Source organism: Aphanomyces invadans, assembly GCF_000520115.1.
Source record: "Aphanomyces invadans strain NJM9701 unplaced genomic scaffold supercont1.11, whole genome shotgun sequence".
Lineage (NCBI taxonomy): Eukaryota > Oomycota > Saprolegniomycetes > Saprolegniales > Verrucalvaceae > Aphanomyces > Aphanomyces invadans.
In genome coordinates this window covers 818,635-841,631 of record NW_008580156.1, presented here as the reverse complement: position 1 = coordinate 841,631, position 22,997 = coordinate 818,635, and the positions used below count along the sequence as shown (strand labels likewise).

The 22,997-nt window shown below is 53.7% G+C and overlaps 10 protein-coding genes across 30 annotated transcripts in view; 6 read left to right on the top strand and 4 right to left on the bottom strand.

The window, feature by feature from the left end:
- H310_06369 overlaps positions 1–4,533 on the bottom strand; it is a 7,892-nt gene extending 3,359 nt beyond the window's left edge. The window contains exons 1-4 of one of the 2 annotated variants that reach the window (XM_008871415.1): positions 3,865–4,533; positions 2,409–3,825; positions 1,680–2,333; positions 1,157–1,620 (exon numbers count right to left, since the gene is read on the bottom strand). In XM_008871415.1, the coding sequence (XP_008869637.1) occupies positions 1,157–1,620; positions 1,680–2,333; positions 2,409–3,825; positions 3,865–4,457 (3,128 nt within the window). In that variant the 5' untranslated portion in view covers positions 4,458–4,533. Of the gene's footprint in view, positions 1–1,156; positions 1,621–1,679; positions 3,826–3,864 lie in introns of both variants that reach the window. The other variant, XM_008871414.1, reaches the window with a different exon arrangement.
- Positions 4,534–4,710: 177 nt separating this feature from the next.
- On the top strand, positions 4,711–6,760 carry H310_06368 (hypothetical protein). Its single transcript, XM_008871413.1, has 5 exons — positions 4,711–4,996; positions 5,060–5,162; positions 5,218–5,323; positions 5,387–5,561; positions 5,615–6,760. Exons 1-5 carry the CDS (start codon positions 4,770–4,772, stop codon positions 5,745–5,747), a joined length of 744 nt encoding a protein of 247 aa, XP_008869635.1. The 5' UTR covers positions 4,711–4,769; the 3' UTR covers positions 5,748–6,760.
- On the bottom strand, positions 5,780–6,760 carry H310_06367 (hypothetical protein). The gene is made up of 2 exons (XM_008871412.1): positions 6,525–6,760; positions 5,780–6,483 (listed from the first exon to the last, which is right to left on the bottom strand). The coding sequence occupies exons 1-2, from the start codon at positions 6,738–6,740 to the stop codon at positions 5,902–5,904; spliced, it is 798 nt and encodes a 265-aa protein (XP_008869634.1). The 5' UTR covers positions 6,741–6,760; the 3' UTR covers positions 5,780–5,901.
- A 326-nt stretch (positions 6,761–7,086) lies between these two features.
- On the top strand, positions 7,087–8,525 carry H310_06366 (hypothetical protein). The gene is made up of 5 exons (XM_008871411.1): positions 7,087–7,605; positions 7,659–7,740; positions 7,795–7,886; positions 7,942–8,079; positions 8,129–8,525. Exons 1-5 carry the CDS (start codon positions 7,102–7,104, stop codon positions 8,276–8,278), a joined length of 966 nt encoding a protein of 321 aa, XP_008869633.1. The 5' UTR covers positions 7,087–7,101; the 3' UTR covers positions 8,279–8,525.
- A 615-nt stretch (positions 8,526–9,140) lies between these two features.
- On the top strand, positions 9,141–14,438 carry H310_06365. 2 transcript variants are annotated; one of them, XM_008871410.1, is made up of 13 exons: positions 9,141–9,232; positions 9,279–9,362; positions 9,417–9,569; positions 9,615–10,339; positions 10,394–10,483; positions 10,534–10,722; positions 10,773–10,946; positions 10,993–11,549; positions 11,601–11,757; positions 11,812–12,204; positions 12,259–12,729; positions 12,786–13,070; positions 13,126–14,438. In XM_008871410.1, exons 1-13 carry the CDS (start codon positions 9,178–9,180, stop codon positions 14,080–14,082), a joined length of 4,290 nt encoding a protein of 1,429 aa, XP_008869632.1. In that variant the 5' UTR covers positions 9,141–9,177; the 3' UTR covers positions 14,083–14,438. The 2 variants fall into 2 exon arrangements, with proteins under 2 accessions (XP_008869632.1, XP_008869631.1); XM_008871409.1 differs by having other exon boundaries at positions 11,601–12,204.
- H310_06364 (hypothetical protein) lies at positions 13,945–14,438 on the bottom strand. The gene has a single exon (XM_008871408.1). It carries the CDS (start codon positions 14,421–14,423, stop codon positions 14,106–14,108), a length of 318 nt encoding a protein of 105 aa, XP_008869630.1. The 5' UTR covers positions 14,424–14,438; the 3' UTR covers positions 13,945–14,105.
- Positions 14,439–14,538: 100 nt separating this feature from the next.
- H310_06363 lies at positions 14,539–18,042 on the top strand. 2 transcript variants are annotated; one of them, XM_008871406.1, is made up of 7 exons: positions 14,539–14,867; positions 14,911–15,225; positions 15,268–15,417; positions 15,484–15,767; positions 15,821–16,894; positions 16,961–17,434; positions 17,492–18,042. In XM_008871406.1, the coding sequence occupies exons 1-7, from the start codon at positions 14,573–14,575 to the stop codon at positions 17,852–17,854; spliced, it is 2,955 nt and encodes a 984-aa protein (XP_008869628.1). In that variant the 5' UTR covers positions 14,539–14,572; the 3' UTR covers positions 17,855–18,042. The 2 variants fall into 2 exon arrangements, with proteins under 2 accessions (XP_008869628.1, XP_008869629.1); XM_008871407.1 differs by lacking the exons at positions 14,539–14,867; positions 14,911–15,225; positions 15,268–15,417 and having other exon boundaries at positions 15,431–15,767.
- A 157-nt stretch (positions 18,043–18,199) lies between these two features.
- Positions 18,200–18,889, bottom strand: H310_06362 (hypothetical protein; the record flags this gene model as incomplete). The annotated part of the gene is made up of 3 exons (XM_008871405.1): positions 18,200–18,318; positions 18,366–18,540; positions 18,590–18,889. 3 exons carry the CDS (start codon positions 18,887–18,889, stop codon positions 18,200–18,202), a joined length of 594 nt encoding a protein of 197 aa, XP_008869627.1.
- A 368-nt stretch (positions 18,890–19,257) lies between these two features.
- On the top strand, positions 19,258–21,347 carry H310_06361 (hypothetical protein). Of its 18 annotated transcripts, XM_008871389.1 has the most exons (8): positions 19,479–19,950; positions 20,005–20,148; positions 20,205–20,231; positions 20,282–20,492; positions 20,541–20,636; positions 20,685–20,854; positions 20,919–20,979; positions 21,034–21,347. In XM_008871389.1, the coding sequence occupies exons 1-8, from the start codon at positions 19,503–19,505 to the stop codon at positions 21,197–21,199; spliced, it is 1,323 nt and encodes a 440-aa protein (XP_008869611.1). In that variant the 5' UTR covers positions 19,479–19,502; the 3' UTR covers positions 21,200–21,347. The 18 variants fall into 18 exon arrangements, with proteins under 18 accessions (XP_008869624.1, XP_008869623.1, XP_008869622.1 ...); XM_008871404.1 differs by having other exon boundaries at positions 20,541–20,854; XM_008871388.1 differs by having other exon boundaries at positions 20,282–20,636.
- A 77-nt stretch (positions 21,348–21,424) lies between these two features.
- H310_06360 (hypothetical protein) lies at positions 21,425–22,978 on the top strand. The gene has a single exon (XM_008871386.1). The coding sequence runs from the start codon at positions 21,462–21,464 to the stop codon at positions 22,905–22,907; it is 1,446 nt and encodes a 481-aa protein (XP_008869608.1). The 5' UTR covers positions 21,425–21,461; the 3' UTR covers positions 22,908–22,978.
- The last annotated feature ends 19 nt before the right edge of the window (positions 22,979–22,997 follow it).

Below are 22,997 nucleotides of genomic sequence, written 5' to 3'. Positions count from 1 at the left end.
CGTGTGTGCGTTGAGCTCGTGCATGTCGTCCTGAGCGTAGGGTTCTACCACGTGCTGGTCGAGTTGGCACTGTGTCTTGAGTTGGTTCTTTTGTATATTTGCTTGCACTTCTTCAAGCAACGCGCTCACGCGATGCGCCTCGACCGACCGATGCGTCTGCACTTGACTCGTCAACGCCGCGACGCAGTTGTTCTTTTCGTCGAGCAGTTTGACCAGCTCGGTATTTTTTGCCTCGGCTTCTTTCCACCGACGCTCCATGTCAAGTGCGACATCATGCGTTTGCCGGAGCTGGTTGTCTTGGTCCGCTTCGTGCTCTTGTATGGCTCGGACCGTGTCGGCCAGCCGCATCTCGTAGTCTTTGCAGCGTGCGGCTGCATCTTGGCGCTCGGCCCGCTCGACGGTAAGAGTGTCCTCGACCCGTTGCAACGATCGCTGGAGCTTGGCCATTTCCTGCAGAGGAGAGCATGAGCTTCCACGCGCAAACGATGGCGATCGTACGTCAACTTTTTGGTCGAGTTGGAGCTGCAGCTTCTTCTTGTCATCGTTGTGTCGTTGATGCTTCTCGCGTTCTCGCGTAAGTTGCTGCTGGGTCTGAAGCAATGCATCCTGGCTGTTCCGCAGCTGCCGCCGCAACCCTTCGTTTGTCGCTTCGACAGCACCGACGTGCTCGGCATACTGCGTCCTGTCTGCTTCGTCCAACCGCTCTTGATCGAGTCGCGCCTGTTCCATGTCTTGCAACCGTTGCTGAAGAGCGACAACTCGTTGCTGAAGCACCGCGTTGGCTTGGTCGATTTTGTCATGGGACTGCTGCCACGTACGGATCGACTCGTCTTTTTCTTTTGACGTGGCCTTCCAAGTAGACACCTGCTCGGCGAGCTGGATCGTCGTGTCGTTGAGCTGAAGCATCTCGGCCATGACGCGGCTTCGTTCTGCTACGTTTTGAGCTGCCTTCGCGTCGGCGGTTTGTAGCCGTGTTTGAAGTACTTGAGTGTATTGAGTGCGCCAGCACGTCCACAGCCGACCCAGCAGCGCATGGCTACGTAGGGAGCTAGCAAAGCACATGAGGCCGTACGGTTTACGGCGCTGGAGCGCGAACACCCTCCATCTACAGCCATGAATGGTTGATATCGACACGGGAATAACTGTCGTGGAATACCGTGTCATGCACTGCTGCACCCAGTGATGGGCATGCCGGGTTGCCAAATGGCTCGTACGTCGGTCGACATCGCGCCGGGCGTGCTGCTTGCACACTGCGCGCCGAAATCCGTGAAATGCTTCGGCCAATGTCGCTTGCTTCTGCTTTTTCCGAGCATGCAAGTGTGTCGCAGTGGCGGTAGCCCATGCATGCCACACCCGTCGCTCCAACTTGATGCGACGGTGCTTGAATGCTTTCAAACATCCCTGGACGTACTTGCGACGCATAGACTTGTACGTGGTCCAGTGCCGCCACACTTGTCGGAGTTTGTGGTGCACCCACTGACGTCGAGTGATGGCGACCATGCGGGCGCGGTGCTTCTGAGCTCGCGTGAGGCTTGCCCACCGCATCATGGCCTTCTTGACAATGTACCGGTCGATCCTTCGAGTGGCACGGGCTTTTTGGCGCCGCCGTTCGACCCACATCTGCAAGTGACGACGTCGCTTCAGAAACATGCTCCATACGATCGTGGCATGTCACCAACCTGCCACTGTCTCCATGCAACCAGACTGGTGCGCTTGTGGAATCGACACGCCACCGCGACCAGAGCCTTCCATGCGCGAAATGCCTCGCGGATATTGCGTCGCACCCGCGTTGTGCGGACTGTGAGCTCGAGATGATGGCGAGGTTGGACGTTCCGGTCAAACCACCGACGCCATCCATGAAATACCACGTGGAGCGTATACTTGGCATGCACTCGGCGCAGCTGTCTCTCGTGGATACGATGCAGCAGGTGGACATGGGTGCACCGTCGCCATGCACCCATCACACGGCGCAGCATTTGGCATGTCCGCCGGTGGTGCTCGCGCTCTTGTGCCAGTCGAATGGAAGCAGCTTGATCGGTCCATTGTTTCCACACTTGCATGAGCTTCTGGAGCCGGGCTTTGTCCCGCCGCGCGACTGCAAACGCTGCAATGGCGTGGAAACGACTCGCGTTCGCCCATCTGTGAAAGCACCGGAGAAGGCTGCGATGGTCGCGATATGTGGCAAATATCCGAAGACGGAGCTGTTGATTGCAATAGTGGCGCCATGATGCCAAAACGTGGCGCGAATACCTGCGAAGGCGTTGAAATTGTTGCGTGTCAAGCTTTTGGTGGACCTCGACAAACTGTCGCCACGCATGGAAGACCCGCCCGACCTTTGTGCGCCACAAGCTTGAACTGGCCAGCAGACAAAGCGTAGAGGGTGGAGGAGGACGCCTTGGACGTGGGACACTTTTAGGTCTAGGAGCTCGAGGATTCTTCACAACGAGAGGTGAGTTGGATGAACGGGTCGCCGATTGGGGTGTAGTGGTGCATCGATTTTTAGTTGATACAGTCGCACCAGTCGCTCGGTGGTCCGTCGGTGCTGCTGCATCAAAATGGGCAGCAGAAGGCCGAGGTGTGACGGGAGGTTCTACGTCCATTGTGTCCGCATGCGGCCATTGCATGGTGGTGGTTTGATTCGAAGCGTTCAGGGCCATGCAAGAAGGAACAGGTGCATCTGCTGGAGTCATCGCTCCAAAGTCTTTCGGTGGCCTCGATGGAGCCGCGTGGGGGAGAGTTGAGTCTGTGGGCCATGCTTGCACGTGCTGGCAAGCGTCACTTTCGATGTGAGTTGTGCCAAATGGTGTAACCTTTCCTGAGCGGTCGTGCAATGTGTTGTGCAAATCCCGTAGCGTGTGGTCGAGTGGAGCTGTTTCATCGCGCCGAAAGCGACGCTTTTCGTCTTGACTGATGTCCAAGTCCGTCCGTCGCTTCTCCAACACTTCAAGCTGCCGCCGCTTGCACACCGATTCAGTCGGCACGTGCAGCAATGTCGGTGGGACCGACATTGCGTCGGCAGACTCGTCAGCGGACGGCACGTTGTCGTCGAGTTGGAACACCTTGGCAATCAACTTTTCGTGTGTTCGCTTGCTTCGTCCACGTTGTAGATCTCCCGAAAGAGGCGCCGGGGGCGGTGGAGGCGGGGAATGCTGGGCGTGACGATTTGTTGTACACCGGCTTGGTTGGTCGGGCGATTTGGTCGGGCAGTGATTGTGCGCAGGAAATCTCGACACCGGTGTCGTATTTGGTAGGCAATGCCGTCGGGCGTCGTCTGGGTCGAGAAGTTGGGGAGGCAGCCCTGGATGGGAATTCCAGTCGTTGGGTTTCAAGGCTTGCCTGTCGCATTGATTTTGGTATTCCCGGAGGAGTTGCTCTCGTTCGAACGTGAGGTCTTGTCGCCGTTGCTCATGTTCGTATCTTGCATTGTGCAGTCGATGTCCTGGGTCTCGAATGACGAGTGACTTGAGCGCATCCACGAGGTCGCGGCGGTTGCGCTCGCAAAGGCCGCGTAACTTGGCCATCGTGTTTTGCTGGAGGGAGATGACGCTTGCATAAGCGTCTTCCCACGACGGTGGCGGCGGTGGCTCGACGTTCTTTAACCGCTGGTTGCCAAACTTTTGCAGGAGCTGCTTGGCTTTTCGAAGCGGATGGTGTTGCAGATGACTATAGGCACGCACAACCACTCGCTGAAGTTGATTTTCGACTTGACGATGATACAGCTCGACGGGCGTTGGTTTCGTCTCTGAATCGACGTGCTTCATCAGGCGAAGCAGCAATGCGACATCGACAGCCATCTTCTCGAGTTGGGGTCTTCGGTCGTGGCACCTGTGAAAAAGTCAAAACCTTCATGAGTCATCAGCATACCGCAGAGACGACCCATGGGCATTGAATACGATGTGGTAGAACTCCTTGTGCATCGGAATGAGCAACACGATCCATTCCAATCTTGATATCTCCATGTGGTTGTCATAAACGACGTGGCGCAGGCTTGCGTCCTGTGCAACGAGGAACGGTGCGATCTCGCGCTCTTTCGGCGTCACGTCAGTGCCATCGAGGGTGTGAACCATGGACAGAGCGCTAATGATTCGGAAACGGTAATTGGGCGCATCGCACAGGGGGTTTCCAGTGAGCAAGAGGGTTCGGAGGGACGGAAGTTGAGGTGCAAGAAAGTCAAACTCGTCAAAGCGAGACAAAAGGTTGCCGCCCAAACTAAGAACTTTCAAACGCGTAAACTGTGTCAGTCCATCCAGTGACGCTATGTTGTTCTGGCTCAAGTACAAACACGTCGTAGTTTGGGCAATCGCTGCCACGACTGGCCCAATACTGTCGATTCCTTTTGCAACCAAGTTGAGCTTGGTCCCTTCGACGACGCGCATGCCATTAGATTTAATCACATCCATCATCGTGATCGTCGCATGGCTTCGCTTCTTTTTACGTCGACGTGGCAACGTCTCCATAGAGCTGAACCCGACCAGACAGCGGCCGACCGAGGTGGCGAAGATCGCGGCGGTTCCACGCAACTGCTTCGAATTCAAATCTCGAGTTTTGTGGCATTTTTGTAAATCTATGTGCAATTTCTAGTGAGACCCATCGAAAACGTATCATTCTGGATTTTCAAAGCAAACTTTCGCCAATCCGTGGGAATTCGTGGGGTTTGCAATTGGTTTCTTATCCGGCTCGAACACGTGGCGAAACTAGCGTATCCGGAAGAGCGAACTGGAGGAGCGTTTTGGTTTCATCATTGTGGTAGCGGTGGAATAACCAGCATCATGTCGTCCCCAGAGAACTGGTTCAACAACCTTCCCAAGATCACACGCACATACATGACGTTGTGCTTTGCTACAACGTGCATGACGCAGTTCGGATTGCTCAGCCCAAGGACCATCTACCTGGACTTTGGATTGGTCTTCTTCGAATTCAACTTTTGGCGCCTTGTCACGTGCTTCCTCTTTATCGGCAAGTTCAGCTTTAACTTTCTCGTGTTCCTATTACTCTTGTACGTCGCCACTTCACATGGTCTCGTCGTGTGTGATGTATGGTCGCTGATGGTCTTGCGTAGGGGACAATATGGAAGTGTACTGGAGAATGATCCCTTCGTTGCTGGAGGGGGGGCGTCCGCGGACTTTGCCTTCATGATGCTCGTTGGTGGAGTCGTCCTCAATGTAATATCGTCGCATCGTCATCGTCAATTCCACGGCTAACCATCGACCATCGTAGATCATTGGGTTCATTTTGGGGTACCCATTCTTGGGAATTCCGATGATCTTTATGATCCTCTACGTTTGGAGCCGCAAGCACACAGAGCAAATCGTGTCCTTCTGGGGTCAGTTCTTTTTCGTTCTTCTGCTCAAACTACCGCGTATTCTAACGCGAGATCATTGTGTAGGATTCAAGTTCAAGGCATTGTATTTCCCATGGGCCATGATTGGCTTTACGTTGCTCACTGGCGGCGATCCCATTCCCGAACTCGCGGGGGTATTTGCCGGCCATGTGTACTATTTCATGCTGGAAATCCTTCCGAACACCAAAAACATCAATTTGCTGAAAACCCCTCAATTCTTGTACGCTTTAAGCGTGACACCACACCTTCCACTAAGAGTTTCGATGCACATAGGACAAACCTCTTCCCCTCGGACAACCGACCCATGACAGGAGGTGCCGCCCCGCGCCAAGCAGGCTCAGGTGCCACGACAGGTCCGTCGCGCTACAACTGGGGTGGTGGCGGGCGCACGCTAGGTCGTGACTAGTTGTGTCTTGTACATCGAAGCGGTGGCTTTTGGACGTTGGCTAAACAGCTCCTTTATATACATCCATGTGCATTAAGTCAAATACGAACTTATGTCCAAGATTGCAGCGTCGAATGCAATCCCTCATCTCGAATTTCAGTGCTATTTGAATGGGTTAGGCGTCTTCGTCGACTTCGGTGGCCTTGAAATTCTCGTCTTGCGTGGCTTCAACCGACACGAACAGCGACCAAGTGGGGTGAGCCGCCAAGAGCACTTGAATCTGGTCCGATGGGCCCGAAATTAAGCAGCACACGTTGAGCCACGACGGCCAGTTGGCCACTTCCGGGATGGAAATAAAGTGAGGGATAGGGACAACAAGAGTCGTTCGGTTCGACTTTGCCAAAACTTGGAGCATGGTGTCCCCGTGCTCGTCCTTGCGGAAGATGTGGACGTGGAGGAAAAGGCCCGACGGTGCAAGCGATTCGACAGTCCACATCAAGTCCTCGACGTTTGTTTGGTAGTACATCAAATCACAGCCCAAGACGACATCAAACGCGCCCAAAGATGGCGGGTACGAGGCACCCCAGTACAACTGGCGGCATGCCGTGGACAATTCAGGTTTGATGGAATGCACGACATGCTCCAAATTGCGTTGCGCCAATGCAACTGCTCGCTCGTCTCCGTCAGTCAGAACCAAGTCGGACAAGATTGCTCGAGCACCAGCCACGCATCCAATAACTCCTGTACCGCACCCCAGCTACAAGTGCATTAGATTGACCCGTCTGTGTTCATAGTTGCCTCAATGACGCGTTTCCCACGGAGCAGCGCCAATCCATCGGCGGAGGCAAGGAACCGCGCCATGACTTGAGCGCCCGAGTAGACTCGCAACCCAGTTGAGTCTTGGCTAGCAGAGTTGCTGGTCAGACACATGTGGTTGTAGTCCGCGCTTCCGTATTGGAAGAACGAATACGTCCCCGCATCGCCAAATTCCACCGTCTCCTCCGCAATCGCCATGTTGATGTGGAAAGTCGAACCAATCAAATGGTAAAAAATTGTGCAACATGGTTTCATCCAATTTCGACTTGTCAGGACAATAAATATATTTCTCAAGAAATTGGCAACTTGCATGTGAAGAAAACCATGTACTTCTTGCCAATACTAGAGTAAGCACCAAAGAGAGGCATACAAGGACGACGCCAAAACGACCTCCTCAACACGCACCGCCGTGCAAAAGCATGAGATAAATATTCATGAAGTTTGGGTAATTCCTATGTATTTTTTCCAATGTAGTAAATTATTGAGTTGTGTACCCCGGGGCACGCGGCTTGTTTTGAGACTCCCTTCCATCAGTCGTCGAAATTGAGCGGAGAGCACGATGCCAAACAATCGCTTTCCCAAGATCGATCTCCAGGAGATCCGCGATGATTTCATCAAGTTTGAGTTGAGTGAGACGGATACGAGTGTGGCCAACGCGCTTCGTCGGGTCATGATTGCCGAAGTCCCCACCCTTGCAATTGACCTGGTGAGCATCGAAATCAACACCAGTGTCATCACGGACGAATTCCTGGCGCATCGTTTGGGCATGATTCCTCTTCGATTGGAAGGTGGTCTGGAAGCTTTCAAGAAGCGCTTTGTTTACTCGGCCGACTGTGACTGTGACGAACATTGTCCTAATTGCAGTGTCGAATTTGAATTGGACGTCCGCGCAGAAAGCGGGACTCAAACGGTCACGTCGGATTCGTTGCGATCACTGGATCCGTACATCAAACCGGTTCACTTCAGCTCGGAAGAGGAAGCGAACAACACACAAGATACGGGAGTGATCATTGCCAAGTTGGGCCCAGGGCAGCGTTTGAAGCTGAATGCAATCGCAAAACTTGTACGTGGGTATAATGAACGTTCCATTTCGCCTTGTAACCTTTTCATTTGCAGGGCATTGGCAAGGAGCATGCAAAGTGGTCTCCTGTTGCAGTCGCCACATACATGTTCGAACCTATCATCACCCTCAACCAGAGTACGTTACGTTGTTGGCAGCGCACTTCTACTTTGTCTCATCGACGGTGTACAGATGTCTTGAGCACGTACACGAGCGAACAGCGCGTGGAATTGTACAAATCATGCCCCACTCGAGTCTTTGAAATCGACGACACATATGACACAGTAGGTTTATTGGTATGCGCAGGACGGCGCTCGTCTAACTGTTGTCGCCCGATAGATTCAAGTGGAAGACAACATGCGATGCATGTACTGCGACGAATGCGTCAAGTTGGCGAGCAGCTATCGGGAAAACCCCGAAGATGACATGGCCGTTACTGTCAAGGCCACTCAAGATAAATTCATCTTCTCCGTTGAGGTATATTGAGCGCCTTGGTACAATGCATGTAACTGAGCATCTTGCGCAGACCACAGGTCAACTAAAGCCTGAGGAAGTGGTGATATGGGCGCTGGACATTATCAAGGACAAATTGGCCGCCCTGAAACATCAATGCTTAGAACTGTCTCACGACGAAGGCATGCCGTCGCAAAACGTTCCTATCACTCCGTTTGGATAAGTGAACGATTCAGGGGCATTCCCTTGATTGAATAAGATATCAACTCATTCAATCACGCATCACTGGGCGAAGATGAAGTGTTGGCGTTGGGTGCTGCTATTTTGGCAAAGGGAAGGGTCAACATATTTCCATGCCAATACCCCAAGCATGAAATAGACGCTTGGAGCCGATCATGTAGTTGCTTCCTTTCGTCAAGATAAGTTTGGAATGATATCACTTCCTCCGTGACGGTGGAGGGGGATGGATGCTTCTTTCTCGTCACCTCGATAGCCGTGACCCGGCGATCCAGGACTCGCTTTCTTTGACGAACCGCAGCATGCTTTTGTGGTTTGTAACGAGTGAGCTCATCTTTCAGGAGCTCGTCGATCTCGTCTAATAGTGAGGCCAAAACGCGATAGCTCTGCTGGCGCCTTCACCTCCGAATATGTTAAAGAACATTACTCAAATGTCTTAAGCTCACCTTGGCTGTGCTACTCGTGTCTCCGCTTCGACTGTCGCGACATTATGATTCCACATGAAGTTGGTGGGCTGTTCCTTCACTTCAAGTCCATTTGTAGTTGGCCCTCCCTGGCACGATGACAATACGGTGTCTCCATTGGTCACGGCGCCTGTTCCATTTTGCACTCGAAGAGTCTCAAACCATCCCATATTCACCAAGTACCTAGGCGGGATCCACGCGCATCTTCGTTCCCCGGAACAGCGACGCGTTTTGACCGCGATGAATTGAGTCGTTGCATCTTGGGGTGAATTTTAAAATTGATGGGAAAAGCGCGCGAAATCGGGATTTGAAATACTACGTTGCCATTGGCTGAAGGGTTATCCGGATCATGTGGACGTTTCATCAGAGGGTATTTTTGAAACGCTCTGGTCACGCTTGGGCCTGGACATGACCAGCCGCCATGGAAAGTAGACCCGCTGATGATGCATCCACGGATGAGAAATCGTCTCCGCATGGTACGATTGTCAGGCAATCACGTAATTTGGTCATCGACACGTGTAGAAGGAAGCGACCAAGTCATGTGGCCGAATTCTACAATGCCTTTGGAGCTCCTCAGCCGATTGCAAACACCAGACACAATCACGGGTTGGCGATAGCATGGCCACATGAGCTTGAGCTCATGAATAACTGTGACTTTAGAAACCGATGATTTCCCTTGGCCATACAGTGCTTCTCCAAGTAATACACCACAGAGCACGATCACATCCAGTATTCCAGACCCAACACTGCCCCACATTCCAGTCCCTGTTCCACCTGTAACCCCGTCCCAAGCACATCGCATTCCAATCATAGGTTCACAATCATCGCTCTCATTTTGTCTGAGATGTGGCCGCTTAGAAAAGCCCAAGGTGATCAAGATTCCCCCTGCTGAACAGGAAATTACTCGTTTGCGACGGGAGTCCTATGTGATGTTTCTCAAGAAGAAGCGGGAACAAAACGTTCAGCCCCCAGCTACGAGAAATGCCCTTCGAGACCTCCCATTGACAGAGATCCCGTTGTTTGTTCCCCCTGATCGAATCGAAGACGAAGTGATGGCATCCAATGATTGTGCCGCAGTTGAAGAATGGGTCAACGCCCATTTGACCAAGGGCAATACTCAATTGATCCCCGTGTCCGACGCTTATCTGGCTGCATCGGAACCAAAGAAGCAAGTTGCCATGTATCAAAGCAAGCTCGAATACAGCGACGTGACACAAGTGAACGTGATTTCGTCGACGGAGAAGACGCCGCTGCAAGGAGCTGGCATCGACTCAACCTCGCTGCTTCGACTCGGCATGCCCAAACCAATGGTCGAGCGCATTTATCGCGGTTTATTTGTCTACACGAGTGGCTTTCACACACTCATTCACGATCTTGGCCGCCATTGCCCTGCGTACGCAGAGAGTCACATTGCAGCGAACATTTGGCTCGCGTTTTTGCATCTTCTTGAAAAGTGTGAAGACGGGCGGTACGAAATGGCCATGCTCAAATTCAACCACGCCACCAGCATTTGGAAAAAGAACAAGATGAAGGAATACGAGTTGGAAAAGGAAGCTCTCACATCCGAGGTGAACGCAGTGCAGGTGCAGTTGGATGACGTGTTGCCCAACCACTCGACGCTAAAACATGAAGGGTAGGGACAACTTCTAGCGGAAAAAAACGTTGTGGCCGACACCCTGACGAAATTGGCAGATCAAGTCGAAGAAACTCGGCTTGTCAACGAAAAAGTCGGTGTGATACATTCTCGAAGAGCATATAGTCAAAAGGACCTATGTAGATGCAACAAGCCCAACGCAAGTTCGGGGACTATGAAGACGACATTCGAATGCTAAGGCTGGAGATTATGGATTTAGAAGACAAATTGGCCCAGAAAACGGAGCAGCAAAATCAAACAAGCTCAGCATTGTCCCTGGCGTTGACGCAAAAGTCCGACGTCGAAAACGAAGTGGCCAACCTCAAAGCTCAGGTGGGTTGTCGGCCTACCTCAAAAACGTTGTCACAACAATGCCATCCTAGATCTTGATACTCCAAGACAAACTGGAAAAGCATGAAGTGAATAAAGTTCGCACTTCAAATCGCATTCGTGAACTGCAATCGAGCTCTCAGGCATTGCGTGACAATGTGGACGCGTTGAAGAATGACGTTCGGTTGCTCACGATGGATAAGACCAAACTGACTGCTGACCGCATGGTAAAATCCTACTTTACTCGATCTATCCCTCACTGTGTTGTATCAGTTGTACCTGGAGAAGTCGACCGTGCTGGACAAGGACCTGGAGCTCTTGAAGATACATGCGGCAGAAGTCACGGCGCTCACCGTATCACAAAAACATGACATCGATGAGCGCGATGCAACGATCTTGTCTCTGAAAAACGCTATGGAAGCGGACCGAAATGCGTTTGTGACGCTTCAGAATGAAATTGCTCGCCTGACGGCGTTGACGCATCAGCAGAAGCTCGATAACGGCGTCCTAGAAGCTCAAACACAGCTTCTCCTCATTGAAAAGAACAACGCAAGTCAAAAAGAAGGCGACAAAGCACGCATCGAACGTCTATTGAACAAGAAGGTCGAGCTTGAGAAAGAAATTGACTTACTGCGGCAAGAAAAAGAGCAAGGCCAAGAGCAGATTTGGAACTTACGTGCATCGCTCGAAGCTCTCGAGAACGATTTGCACCATTCCAAACGAGCGTATGCCAACAGCCAGACGTCGTTGGCCCAAGCGGAGCGCATCTGCGAGCACATGCGAGGACAATTGCAAGAGATGGAACGAGCGAACGACCGCTTAACATCCACGTGAGATTCACATGATTTCTTTTAGCGAAGCCACTTCACCGTGTGGTTCAGATTGGCGAGCCAAAAACAGCAATCCAAATTGCTTGACGATGCATCGAGAGAACAAGTCGAGAAAATGGAAATGGAGCTACGCGTGGTGATGGGTCAGATGCGCGAAATGGTGTACACGCGCCGTGAGAACGAAGCTCAGATCAACGATTTGAGCAAGGTACTGACGACTTGTACTGTACATTTAGCTGCTGCTTATCTATTGTCGATGAAGTCCTTAGAAGCAAATGCAGTCGAGATGAAACTTAACAAGCAGCGCATTGAAAAAGGCGACAAGGCGCTGGCTGCGATGACTTTCGAGCGCGATACCCTACTTCGAGACAAGCGGATCGCGCAGCTGGAACACAGCACGAACCAAGCGATGGTGAATCGATTAAACCAAGCCACATCGCAGCTCATGGAGAAAATCCGGTTGAATGAAGTTAACTACGACGAAGCCATGCAAGAACTCAAGATGCATTACGACAATGCATTCCGCGCCCCGCCGCAGCTAAGTTCGTCTGCTTCAGGCGTGGATTTGCATTCGACGCATCAAAAGGCGCTTCACCCCAGTATCAATCGAGGAGCGAACGCTGTGGGAATGCAGTCGAGTGTGTCTGGACTCTTGGTAACTCTACTTTTCGCACTCGAAAAGCCAGGAAAAATCTAACCAAACACATAGGATCTGATAGCAATGCAAGCCGGTGGAGATGGTGGTGAAATGGGAGGGTCAAGTTATGGTAACAAGCCAAGACTAAGCCGGATGGACTCGCATTCCAGTCGTCCACGCCGACGTTCTCTAAAAGGCGGCGCGATCCCCCGTCAGAATGAGTACACCATTGTCGAGCTGACGAATCAATTGAAGCAACGAGATGCGACCATTGCTCGTATGGAGGAAACAATTGAAGAAACTCGTTTTGCACTCAAGATGGAAAATGTCGCCATGGGACGCGAGAAATCGCGCACCTCGCGACTCGAAGAGTGCATGGAAATGGCTGAGAACGACTACGCCACGCTGAAAGTTACGACATCGCAGCGCCATGGAGCGATCACAATGAACTTGCTTCAAGTGCAAAGCGATTTGAAAGACTACAAGGCCCGCGTACACACACTGCGAGCGTATCTCCGCGAGTACAAGACGCACTTGGACCATGTACAGACAACTAATTCTCGAGCACGTGCCCGGGTGTGATTCAAGCGCCTGTATAGATGGGAATGCATGCCGAAGACTCACGGGGGTCGCTGATGATCGTGCGACAAAAGTTCATTACTCGCCTGGACGAAGAAGTTCAAGCCACGGAAGAAATGACCGAAAACACGACCCAAACGTATCCGCCGCGTCGGTCACCTGTCAAGGAGCGTGCCAAGCTCAAGCAAACGATATTTTGTGCGCCAGAATTGGCTGCCAACGACGTGCTCAATAACATCACGGATCTGCTTCCTGACGAAGAATTGGACAATCATTTCTTTTCCCTCACGCACCACGGCGAGTTGGTGAGTATCATATTCACCTCGACAAGGTCACACGGCTCACGAGACGGTACTGCAGGCCACGAGGGAATACAGACAAGGCTATTTGCTTGAATCCCATCGAGTGAATCGATTCCAACCGCTGCCGCAACTCTCTTCGACATCTCCAACGAAGGGAAGGAGTGCAGACCCACCTTCGGATGTATCGACTCCTCACTTGCGCAGTCAAATAGCTGTGCAATACCGCAACGAATTCGGTTTTGTCAATCGCGTCGCTGAAACTAACGTGTCGCCATTTGTGTTTGACGGCGTAAAGAAGGCGAGGACGCCCATGTCGGTGGCGGAGAAACTCGCGCGCGAGCTGCAGATCCAAGAAAACGAGCGTCTCATGCAGGAAATCTCGGGTGATAATGGTAAAGTGTCGTCAAGCCGACCACCTGGTCGGCCATCGCCGGGCGGCCCCAAGAAAGCGACGATGGCGATGCAACAACGGAAAGGAGTACACCAGGAGAGTACTTCGGCCACGGATGGTACCAGAGGGGGAGCTCCGAACCAACGACCTGCACCTCCGACTAAGCCCAAGAAGCAACATCAACACGTCAAACCCCGACCGAACAATCGTGACAATGCTGCGGTCTCCACCACGACAGCACAAACTGAAGTTGAGTCCGACTTGCTCTTGCTTGAATCTCTCAGGGCAAGGGAGCACGCGACACCATACACACCTGAAGTTGGCCAAAGGCGGCGAGAACCGCAGTACGATGACGAAGAGTACGAAAGTGACGATGACGGACTCAACCTTGGCAGCTTCTTCGTCGAGGAAGGCGGCATGCTCAAGCGGCGAGCGGGAGGAATGGATGGCCAGCGGATACCGACTCTGCTGGAGCAGAAAGTCAAGGAATCACGGGCGAATGAAGCGATGCGGGAGGCAGCATCGCCGACATTAAGATTGGTCGGTTGGGAGCTCGGCCGACAAGGTGGTAATAGTGACGCCTCCAGCTTACCACCCATCTTGTATCCCATTACAAAATCCTAACAACCTCGTGCCATGTACATGTATTAACGCGTTTGGTTTTGAAGTGCGTCTTGGATCTCCTTCTGACGACGTCGACGGTGTGCTTCGACGCGTGCTGGAATCTCGTTGAACTGAAAAAATGCCGAGATGGAGTCGGGAATGAAGTTGCTCAGACCGCTTCCGTATGCCCCCCACAGCTTTTCCTGGTCGTCCCATGCTTCCGGGCGCGCTTGCTTGACACTCCCTTGCGCAAATTCCTCTGGGTACTCGTACCGAACGTATCCCATCACACCCACCGCGGCTAGACTCGTGCCCGTCACAAACGAGAGAGCGATGCCGCTCCAATTGAGTTTCCTCGCCATGTTCGTTCAAGCCAATTTACTCACTGAAGCGGGCATCCGGATGCCTTCCCTTGACTGGATCCGGTGGATATTTTGGTTTATATCAAATTACCAACATCAAAGAAATATTCTCGGTCCGGATATCAGACAAGTTCCTCATCAAGACGTTGATGCGGCCGTCCGCCTTTTGGTCTCGAGGTGGCAGCAAGTGGTGTAATGGCATCGAGGTGCCATTCCAGGACACACGATTGTATCGTGCTCTGACTCTCCCGAACCATCTACAAGTCCTACTAGTCAGCGACGCTACAACGGAGAAAGCGGCGGCTGCAATGGCTGTGCAAGTCGGACATCAGAGCGATCCTGCCAACATTCCTGGGCTCGCGCACTTTCTCGAGCACATGTTGTTCCTTGGCACAGAAAAGTTTCCTGATGAGACGTCGTACAAGAAGTTCTTGAGCGCACACGGTGAGTTCGTTCATGGTTCGTACGGAATACTAACGTTGTGAAGGCGGTCGAAGCAATGCGTCCACATCGGCGGTCGATACAAACTATTATTTCGATGTGGGGCCGGCCCATCTCCATGGAGCGTTGGATCGGTTTGCCCAATTCTTTATTTCACCTCTGTTCACACCAACTGTAACCGAACGTGAGATGCATGCCGTGGACGCCGAAAATGCCAAGAACTACCAAAACGACGCGCGGCGACTGTACCAGCTGAGTAAATCGTTGTCAAACCCAGTGCACCCCTTTCACAAGTTTGGAACGGGTAACTTGACGACTCTCGGGCATCGTCCGCGAGCACAAGGCGTGGATATCCGCAAAGGTGTGTTTTCGCCACCCTTGGCGCATCTCAAACCCCATCCAGAGCTTTTGGCGTTCTACGACCGGCACTACTCTGCAAACGCGATGAAACTCGTCGTGTACGGCAAAGAAGACTTGAACGTGCTCGAAGACTGGGCCACGACGCTTTTTTCACCCGTGGCAAACAATAGCGTCGAGTCGCCACGTGTCGCCGGTACTTCGACGTGATGATATTGGTTCATGGCACGCGACATAAGATTCTGTTGGACGAATACCCTAGACGGCTGCCATCCCTACGAACAGCCTCAGCAAGGTCGTGAAATCCAAGTCGTCCCAGTAAAGGACGTGCGTTTGCTTGAACTGTCGTTCCCCCTGCCTCCGGTTCGGGCACAATACTTGACGAAGCCGCACCGTATGCTCGCGTACCTGTTCGGGTACGAAGGCCATGGGTCCCTCTTGGCGTATTTCAAGGCGATGGGTTACGCCAACTCGCTCACGGCTGGGCTCACCAAGGATTTCTCCGACTGGGCCATGTTCTCCATCAAGATCACCCTCACGGACGAGGTGCGCATGATCACAGAGCGAAAAAAGTTACCTGTTTACGCCGTGACATGTAGGGCGTTGCCAACTATCAAACCATGGCTCAGGCGTGCTTCCACTTCATCAACCTCGTGTCTGCAGCGCCGCCCGATCTACTCGCGTCATATTTTGAGGAGGCTCAGGCCCTCGCGAACCTTCGTTTTCGCTTTCGCAACCAAGAACAGCCGATCCACTACGTTTCGTGGCTGACATCCAACATACAAACGTTTCCTGTCGAATCCGTCATCGTTGGTCCGTCCCTCCTGGACCACCATGACGATGCAGGCGTCCGCAGTCTGCTCAAGCTCATGGACCCATCTCGTGTGCGCTTGACTCTCGTCAGCAAAACAGTCACGCCAGTGGCGACCGAACCGTGGCTGCACGCAGCGTATTCCGACTCGCCGTTGCTTGTTGAATCGGTCGATCCGTCGTTGCTGTCTGACTCGTCGGCCCTCTACCTTCCACCCCCAACCAACCCTTTCATTCCCCTGTCGTTTGACCTGATGCCATCGTCGTCGACCGCGTCGTTCAAAGACATGCACGTACTCCGCGACGATCACCAGTGCCGTCTCTGGCTCAAACCAGGCAACAGCTTTGGGAAGCCCAAGACAAGCCTTCGCCTCAAGTTCTACCACTCCCTCGTGTATGCATCGCCCATGCACGCGGTCCTCACGGAATTGTTTGCTTCATGCGTTCGGGATAAAGTTGCACAAGACCTGTATGACGCCGACGTGGCCGGAATGAAAGTATCTGTGTCCACGTCCCCAACTGGAGTCACCCTGCACATGGACGGCTACAGCGACACGCTGTCGCTGGTCGTGGCAAAGGTGCTCGAGATTGTCGTTAATCCGCGACTGATGGAGCCGAGTTTCCATCGTCTCAAGGACAAGCTCGTGCGGGGGTATGCGAACGCAGCTCTGGACGAGCCTCATGTCCATGCGATCCAAGTCCGGTCGTGGCACTTGACGACACCAGCATGGTCAACGCCGGAAAAGCTGGCAGTGGCTGGGGGTCATGGTTCCTCCGTGACGTGGGAGAGCCTCGTCGAGCATGCGATGGTGCTACTCCAGTCCGGGTTCACCGAGGGCTTTGTCTATGGAAACGTGGATAAGGTACTTCAACTGCATGTCGCGCAGCGGCAACGGGTTCTGATGAGCCACGTGTGGGTGTCGTTGTAGAGCCAGGCGCAGGAATTAATGGCATGCGTGGACCGCGCGTTGCAGGCCGTTCGGGGCAATACGAGCGAATGGATGGCAAGGTCCTGCGCACCGACTGTCGCCCCACCTCGCCGAAACATCCGACTCGATGGAAACTACGTCGTGCGCGAACGAAACCCAAACAAGTCCAACCCAAACGGGGCTGTGAATGTGCTGTACCAGCTGGGTGAGGACTCGCCGACGATGCGCGCGACGAGTGCTCTGTTGGCCCAATTGATCAAAGTGCCGTGTTTTTCAACGCTTCGAACCAACGAGCAACTCGGGTACCTCGTTTCGAGCGGCCAGTACATTTCGCACAACGTGGTGTACGTGTACATCAGCATCCAATCCAACAAATACTCGCCGTTGCATTTGCAAGCGCGCGTGGACGAGTTCTGCCGCGCGTTTCATTCGCAGCTGCAACGATCGCTGGTGGACGGCGACGACGATTTTCAGGTGTGCACGTGGGAGATGCTTCGTAACGAAGTCAACCCATTCATTCTGTCGCGTTAGCAACATCAAGCCTCCGTGGTGGCACAGCTGGTGGAAGCGCCCAAGACGTACGAACAAGACTGTGACCGGTTGTGGCACGACATCACAAGCGAATCGTACGATTTTGGACTTCGAGAAAAGGTCGCCGCGGTGGTGCCGACGCTAACGTTGGCAAGTGTCGTGGATGTGGTCTATGGCAGGTTGGTGAATCCAGCGTCGAGGCATCGATTGAGTGTCCAGATCTTCGCCCCCACCGACAACATTCCGCCCCATCCTGGCGTCGACGCAACTGTGATTGGCGACCGATCGCAATTCAAGAAACGCATGGGCCTCTTCCCCGCTCGCGCACGCCATGCTGGAGTGGACCATCCAGCAAAATTGTAAATGTCCAAGGCGCACAGTGTTCCACGCGGTTTTTTCGCTCAATCGTGGACATCTCGACCGCGAATGAACACGAAACAGCGCTTGCTGACCGTACGTGGCTGACAAGCCTCCATGCAACGACGCCTGGGATGTATACGCAGATTGGGCTGGCAACATGGTTTCGCGCGAATGCGCCGATTTTATGGACATGGTGGATATCTCTTCAAGGCGGCTGCCATCCCTTCGAAGAGATTCAAACTGTTGGTTTGATTGTTGCGGGCATCAGCACGTGAGCATCCCGCCACAAGGTAGTGCATGCAACCCATCGGTGAAGGAACACCCAAGACCACGTGGTTCATTTCAATGTTATGGGTCACAATCGAGGTCGTCAAAAGGAGGGAGCGACATAGTTGGGGTGGGCGGCGTCGGCTTGGACGGCACGACGGTGGGCGAAGCAGCAAGGCCAACAAGGGGGGCGCAGTTTTCTACACAAGGCGTGACTTCCTGAATGAAAGCCGTGGAAGGCACGTACTGTAAACTTGCCACAGGTCTTCGTGCAGGGCGAGCCAGTAGAAGCGAATCGTGCACGACCCGATGCACGACGAAAAGTCGACGGGCAATTGGGCGGCAGGCTTCTCGGGAAAGTTGGCGGCACAGTTTTCGTTTTGAAAGACGCGGGTGTTGTCGAGCCAGATCTCGCACGGTCCCTGCGACGAAGTCACAAACGGCAAAAGAGGGGTTGAGATGTGTATGTACCGTGTGCGATGGGACAAAGCCTTCGCCAGTGTCTGGGTTCTGCCACACGACTTTGCCGTCGGTAGGAATCGGCTTGGCAGGGACGTTTAGCTTTGTGTAACCACAGTCTGGTCCGTGTGGATCGAGCATGGCTCGCAGGGTCTTGAATCCCGTCGCCATTTGGTCGCTGAAGGCCTTGGTGAACGCCGCCGCATTGCTTGATGGCGAGCCATTGAACTTGCCAGGGAAGTTGGCTTGAATGGTAGCCACATATTTGGTGCGCATGACGGAGGCGTCGAATTCGGCCTGTGGTACACTCATGATGCCGTGCCCCGCGACGAAGCCAAGTGAAGCGAGGACTGTGGCGACTGTAAAAAATGATGGAGAAGGCATGCTCTTGCGCTTTTGAATTCGAAAGGTAGAATGAATCGCACATGCTGGTCTCGTGGCGATGAACGGAATGGACTTGTGATAGCAGCTCCGCTAAATTTAGCGAACACACAATATTGAGCGCCACCATACTGCTTTGCTGTGCAGAACAAACCCCACTCGCCACGTTTTGCAGCTTGCCAACCAAAGGAGCACCATGATGTCCTTGCCGCGCAGCAGCCCCACGACAGGTTTATCAACTTAAATCAGGAGTTGGTTCGATCAAGACTTCCACGGTCAGCACAAAACGTCCTAGTAACTCCACATGATGCTACGCTTGGATTCATTCTTTCGTTACGATATGCCGTTGTGCCACTCGCCACACGATCGATCGAGCACACGGCGCGCGAAGGCATCGCGATCACCAGTCGCCGTGGAATTACCCGCTGATGCAATCGTCGTCGAAAGGCCATCTTCCATTCTTAAGTACGGTTGAACATCTCGAGAAAGTCCGCCAACGAGGTCCTTTAACGTACGAGATCTCGCACTTACAAGAGTATTGTCGATGGAATTCCACATTGACGGAATACGCGACTGCTGGGTGATGGTCGACGCTTCAGCGCAAGGACAGAATGCCACCACAAGCAGCGTCGTGGTGGAGTGCTCGATACTGACTTTTGGATGCAATGACGACGGACAGTTGGGCCGTGGGGAGAAGAAGAAGCCGACCGGAACGTCCATCGAAGGTGTATCGAGCTCGAACCAGCCACAACAAGTGGGTGCACTGCGTGGGCTGGACAGCGTTATGATTTCATGCGGCTCGCGTCATACACTGGCGCTGACGACCACCGGCGACGTGTACTCGTGGGGATGGGGACAGATGGGACAGCTCGGTCTCGGGCATCACAAGAGCACAAACCTCCCAACCAAAGTTCCATTCTTCGACGAGTGCAAGATCAAGTTGGTGCACGTGTCCGCGGGCGGATGCCATTCTGGTGCGGTCACGGACCAAGGTGAGTTCCATCATCGGCCTTGTCGGATCCGCGTGACCGTTCGCGTTCGTGCAGGTCAAGTGTACATGTGGGGCGAAGCGCATTGGGGTCAACTCGGTCTCTCTGCCGACTTGATCGAACACCTCCATCAAGCAACGCCCGTGCTGTGCAAAGTTATACCTGGCAATTCCACAGACAAGATTGTGTCACTGAGTTGCGGTACTTTCGACTCTCTTGATGCAGTCTGTCGCTGACCGTTAGCCATCTTCTCCCAGGCGGAACGCACACCGTGGCTCTCTCAGGTAGGTCCTTCGTTCGTGTTTGGGCCTTGCTTGATCGTGTGTGTGAGTAGAGCAAGGGCACGTGTATACATGGGGCCGTCGCGACAACGGTCAGTTGGGCCTCGGCCGCGAGTGGCTTCACCTCGAGATCGAAACCGATGGCGTTTCGGCCTTTACTCCCACGCGCATTGAACCGGAATCGTTTGGCATGGAGAAGGTCGTTCAGATATCAGCGGGGGCGTTCCACACCGCCGCCATCACCGAATCCGGCGCTGTTTATACGTGCGAAGTATGCGAACATCATGCCATTCCTGACTACGGTGGATGTAGTTGGGGAAAGGAGGACTATGGGATGCTTGGGGTCGGTCACACAGCAGATATCCACGTCCCGCGCAAAGTTGCGTACTTTGACAAGGAGCCGGCGAGGTAAGGTCAAAGGCGAGACAAGTACGGCATTCATGACGAGAGTGGTAGAGTTGTGTCGTGCGGAGGGTGGCACACGGCCGTGGTTACCCGTGCGGGGGCTGCATTCGTGTTTGGTCGTGGCGAATACGGCCGACTGGGCCTTGGCGATGGACGCAGTCACTCGCACCCGCACAAAGTCGAGTCGTTGGCGTCCCACACAATTGTCGACGCTTCGGCAGGTATCACATGCCTAGAGGCTCTTCACGTCCACAATCGGATGGTAAACATCTCGTGTGACACAAGGTGGTTCGCACACGTTGTTCCTTACGGACAAAGGCGAAGCCTTTAGCTGTGGGCGCTCCGAGTACGTGTGCATGACGATACGGTACATGCAGAAGGAGTGACGAGAGGTGTTTAGTCACGGACGGCTCGGCAACGTCGAGGTCAAGAAGTACTGCTCCTTGCCTGAGCCGATTCAAGAAACCACGATGGGATCGATCCCCGTGATCCAAGTGGCCGCTGGCGGCGCGCACTCTGCGTGCTTGTTGCACAGCACCCGCGTCGTGGCGTCGTCGTTGTCGTAGGGCAAGTATGCGATTTTCCAGCTCCTCTTCCACGCTTGCAAATGGCACCAGTGCCATCCGGATAACTCTGGTCGTTCGCCGAATGCCGGATATGACCACGTTTAATTCGAACGGACAATATTCCACCAATCCACTGCGTCTATGTTTGCGTTTAACCCTTGATATCGAAAAACGTAGCAATACAACCCATTCGGGCACCAACATTCCAGAGACATTTGTTGTATTCTTTGCGAGAGCACTCCGGCCATCGGCACTTCTGCGCATGAGCCGCCACATCCTGAGTCCAAGAGCCACAGGGCGATACATCGCGCTACCAAACGCACATGAAGATGATACCCCGCGTCAGGATGCGGCGCTTGTTGCTGCATCTGACACACCTGGGACGTCCACTCTGCGTCGTCGCAACTCGAGCGATGGGGGTGCTGCACCAACGTCCCCGAAGTCTCCGACCAAATCCTCTGCCCCACAACCAACAACCGTAGCCGAAAGTGCGGGGGATGAAGATGATGTGAAACACTCGTCGAGCGATGATCAGGCTGCCGCTTCTTGTTGTTCGACCGAATCTACCGCGGCGCCATTGCACCCGTTAGAAGACCCTGACGGCAATCTCCACATTCGCATCTTGGACTTGAATGGCAAGGTGTTTCCCGTGTCTGGTTCACCCGACTGGTCCGTCAATCAACTACATGTCGTCGTCGAGGCCAAAAGCGGCGTGGAATCATCGCGACAACGGCTCATCTACCGAGGCCGAGTGCTCGATGGCAGCACGACGTTGGGAGACTCGAAGGTTGAAGACGGTCACACGATTCACTTGTTCGTGCGACAAATACCGACTGTAGCCGACTCTGCGCCTGCTGTGTTTTCCAGCGATGACGACTCGTCTACGACTGCGGCGGCCCTTCGTCGCATGAGGGAACTCGAAGACCACCACCGCATGATCCATTTCCACGCAGGCCCAAATGATCCGATTCGAAGCGCTGTGTTTCCATCCGAGAGCGCTCGCCGCATCGATCCAATTCTCCAAGACACGCCACTCGGGATGGCCGCCCGCCGCGTCAAGCTCTGGGCATCGTTTGTTCTGATCATCCACACGATGAAATTGCTCGGGCAGTGCGCGTTCCTCGCCAACTTTGCCGCTCAGAATGCTGCCGGCATGAACGACCGGATGAAGAAAGAGCTCGAGTTCACGCCGCTGTACGACGAGTCGTCCGTCGCGACGACCGGAAAGCTGCTGGGGTACGCATTTGGGGTGTACGTGGGTTGCGTGGGTTTCAAGGCTGCCCACGACACGGACCTCAGGCCGGCTCGGCAGTACATTGTCGGGATGATGGCACTGGGCGTGCTCACCATGGTGGAGCAAATCTACGAGATTATGCGGTTCTCTGCGTGGGACCCGGAGGAGTACCGAAAGGCCCGAAGCCGCACGTACGCGGCGCAGAGCCAGCCAAGTTTGGATGAAATGGTCCGGAGTTACATTGTTCAGACGTTCTTGCTTGCGCTAATGTTCGTATGGGCTGTCAAGCACGCGCAGAGCCATCGAGACGAGCTAGCCGTGTACAACGAAACCCTTGTTGCCGCCGCGATGAGTGCAGTTCCGCTGCCTCCCCTGGATGCCATCGAACGAAGTCATCAAGCGACAGCACCACCGGCCACCCAGCCGACGAACCCGCCTTCCGTCGACGCCTTGCCACCCCACCATGTCGTGTGAGATAAGATAGAAGAGATAGACCTTAACCTAACATCGCGCCCCCATCCCGAACGAGGCCGGGACGTCCAGCGATGGCAACAGTAGCGTCCA

Excerpts from the sequence above, each read along its gene's own strand:
- H310_06363 (XM_008871406.1), top strand. The coding sequence starts at position 14,573 with ATGCGGCCGTCCGCCTTTTGGTCTCGAGGTGGCAGCAAGTGGTGTAAT. Across the intron at positions 14,868-14,910 it reads GAAGTTCTTGAGCGCACACG|GCGGTCGAAGCAATGCGTCC; the intron begins GTGAGTTCGTTC and ends AACGTTGTGAAG. Across the intron at positions 15,418-15,483 it reads CGAGTCGCCACGTGTCGCCG|ACGGCTGCCATCCCTACGAA; the intron begins GTACTTCGACGT and ends CGAATACCCTAG.
- H310_06361 (XM_008871387.1), top strand. The coding sequence starts at position 19,503 with ATGGAATTCCACATTGACGGAATACGCGACTGCTGGGTGATGGTCGAC. Across the intron at positions 20,232-20,281 it reads GCACACCGTGGCTCTCTCAG|AGCAAGGGCACGTGTATACA; the intron begins GTAGGTCCTTCG and ends GTGTGTGAGTAG. Across the intron at positions 20,855-20,918 it reads AATTGTCGACGCTTCGGCAG|GTGGTTCGCACACGTTGTTC; the intron begins GTATCACATGCC and ends GTGTGACACAAG.
- H310_06364 (XM_008871408.1), bottom strand. The coding sequence starts at position 14,423 with ATGGCGAGGAAACTCAATTGGAGCGGCATCGCTCTCTCGTTTGTGACG.
- H310_06366 (XM_008871411.1), top strand. The coding sequence starts at position 7,102 with ATGCCAAACAATCGCTTTCCCAAGATCGATCTCCAGGAGATCCGCGAT. Across the intron at positions 7,606-7,658 it reads TGAATGCAATCGCAAAACTT|GGCATTGGCAAGGAGCATGC; the intron begins GTACGTGGGTAT and ends TTTCATTTGCAG. Across the intron at positions 7,887-7,941 it reads TCGACGACACATATGACACA|ATTCAAGTGGAAGACAACAT; the intron begins GTAGGTTTATTG and ends GTCGCCCGATAG.
- H310_06365 (XM_008871409.1), top strand. The coding sequence starts at position 9,178 with ATGGAAAGTAGACCCGCTGATGATGCATCCACGGATGAGAAATCGTCT. Across the intron at positions 10,340-10,393 it reads CCGAGGTGAACGCAGTGCAG|GGACAACTTCTAGCGGAAAA; the intron begins GTGCAGTTGGAT and ends CATGAAGGGTAG. Across the intron at positions 11,550-11,600 it reads AACGACCGCTTAACATCCAC|ATTGGCGAGCCAAAAACAGC; the intron begins GTGAGATTCACA and ends CGTGTGGTTCAG.
- H310_06360 (XM_008871386.1), top strand. The coding sequence starts at position 21,462 with ATGAGCCGCCACATCCTGAGTCCAAGAGCCACAGGGCGATACATCGCG.
- H310_06368 (XM_008871413.1), top strand. The coding sequence starts at position 4,770 with ATGTCGTCCCCAGAGAACTGGTTCAACAACCTTCCCAAGATCACACGC. Across the intron at positions 5,324-5,386 it reads GCAAATCGTGTCCTTCTGGG|GATTCAAGTTCAAGGCATTG; the intron begins GTCAGTTCTTTT and ends ATCATTGTGTAG. Across the intron at positions 5,562-5,614 it reads CTGAAAACCCCTCAATTCTT|GACAAACCTCTTCCCCTCGG; the intron begins GTACGCTTTAAG and ends CGATGCACATAG.
- H310_06367 (XM_008871412.1), bottom strand. The coding sequence starts at position 6,740 with ATGGCGATTGCGGAGGAGACGGTGGAATTTGGCGATGCGGGGACGTAT. Across the intron at positions 6,484-6,524 it reads GTGGGAAACGCGTCATTGAG|CTGGGGTGCGGTACAGGAGT; the intron begins GCAACTATGAAC and ends ATGCACTTGTAG.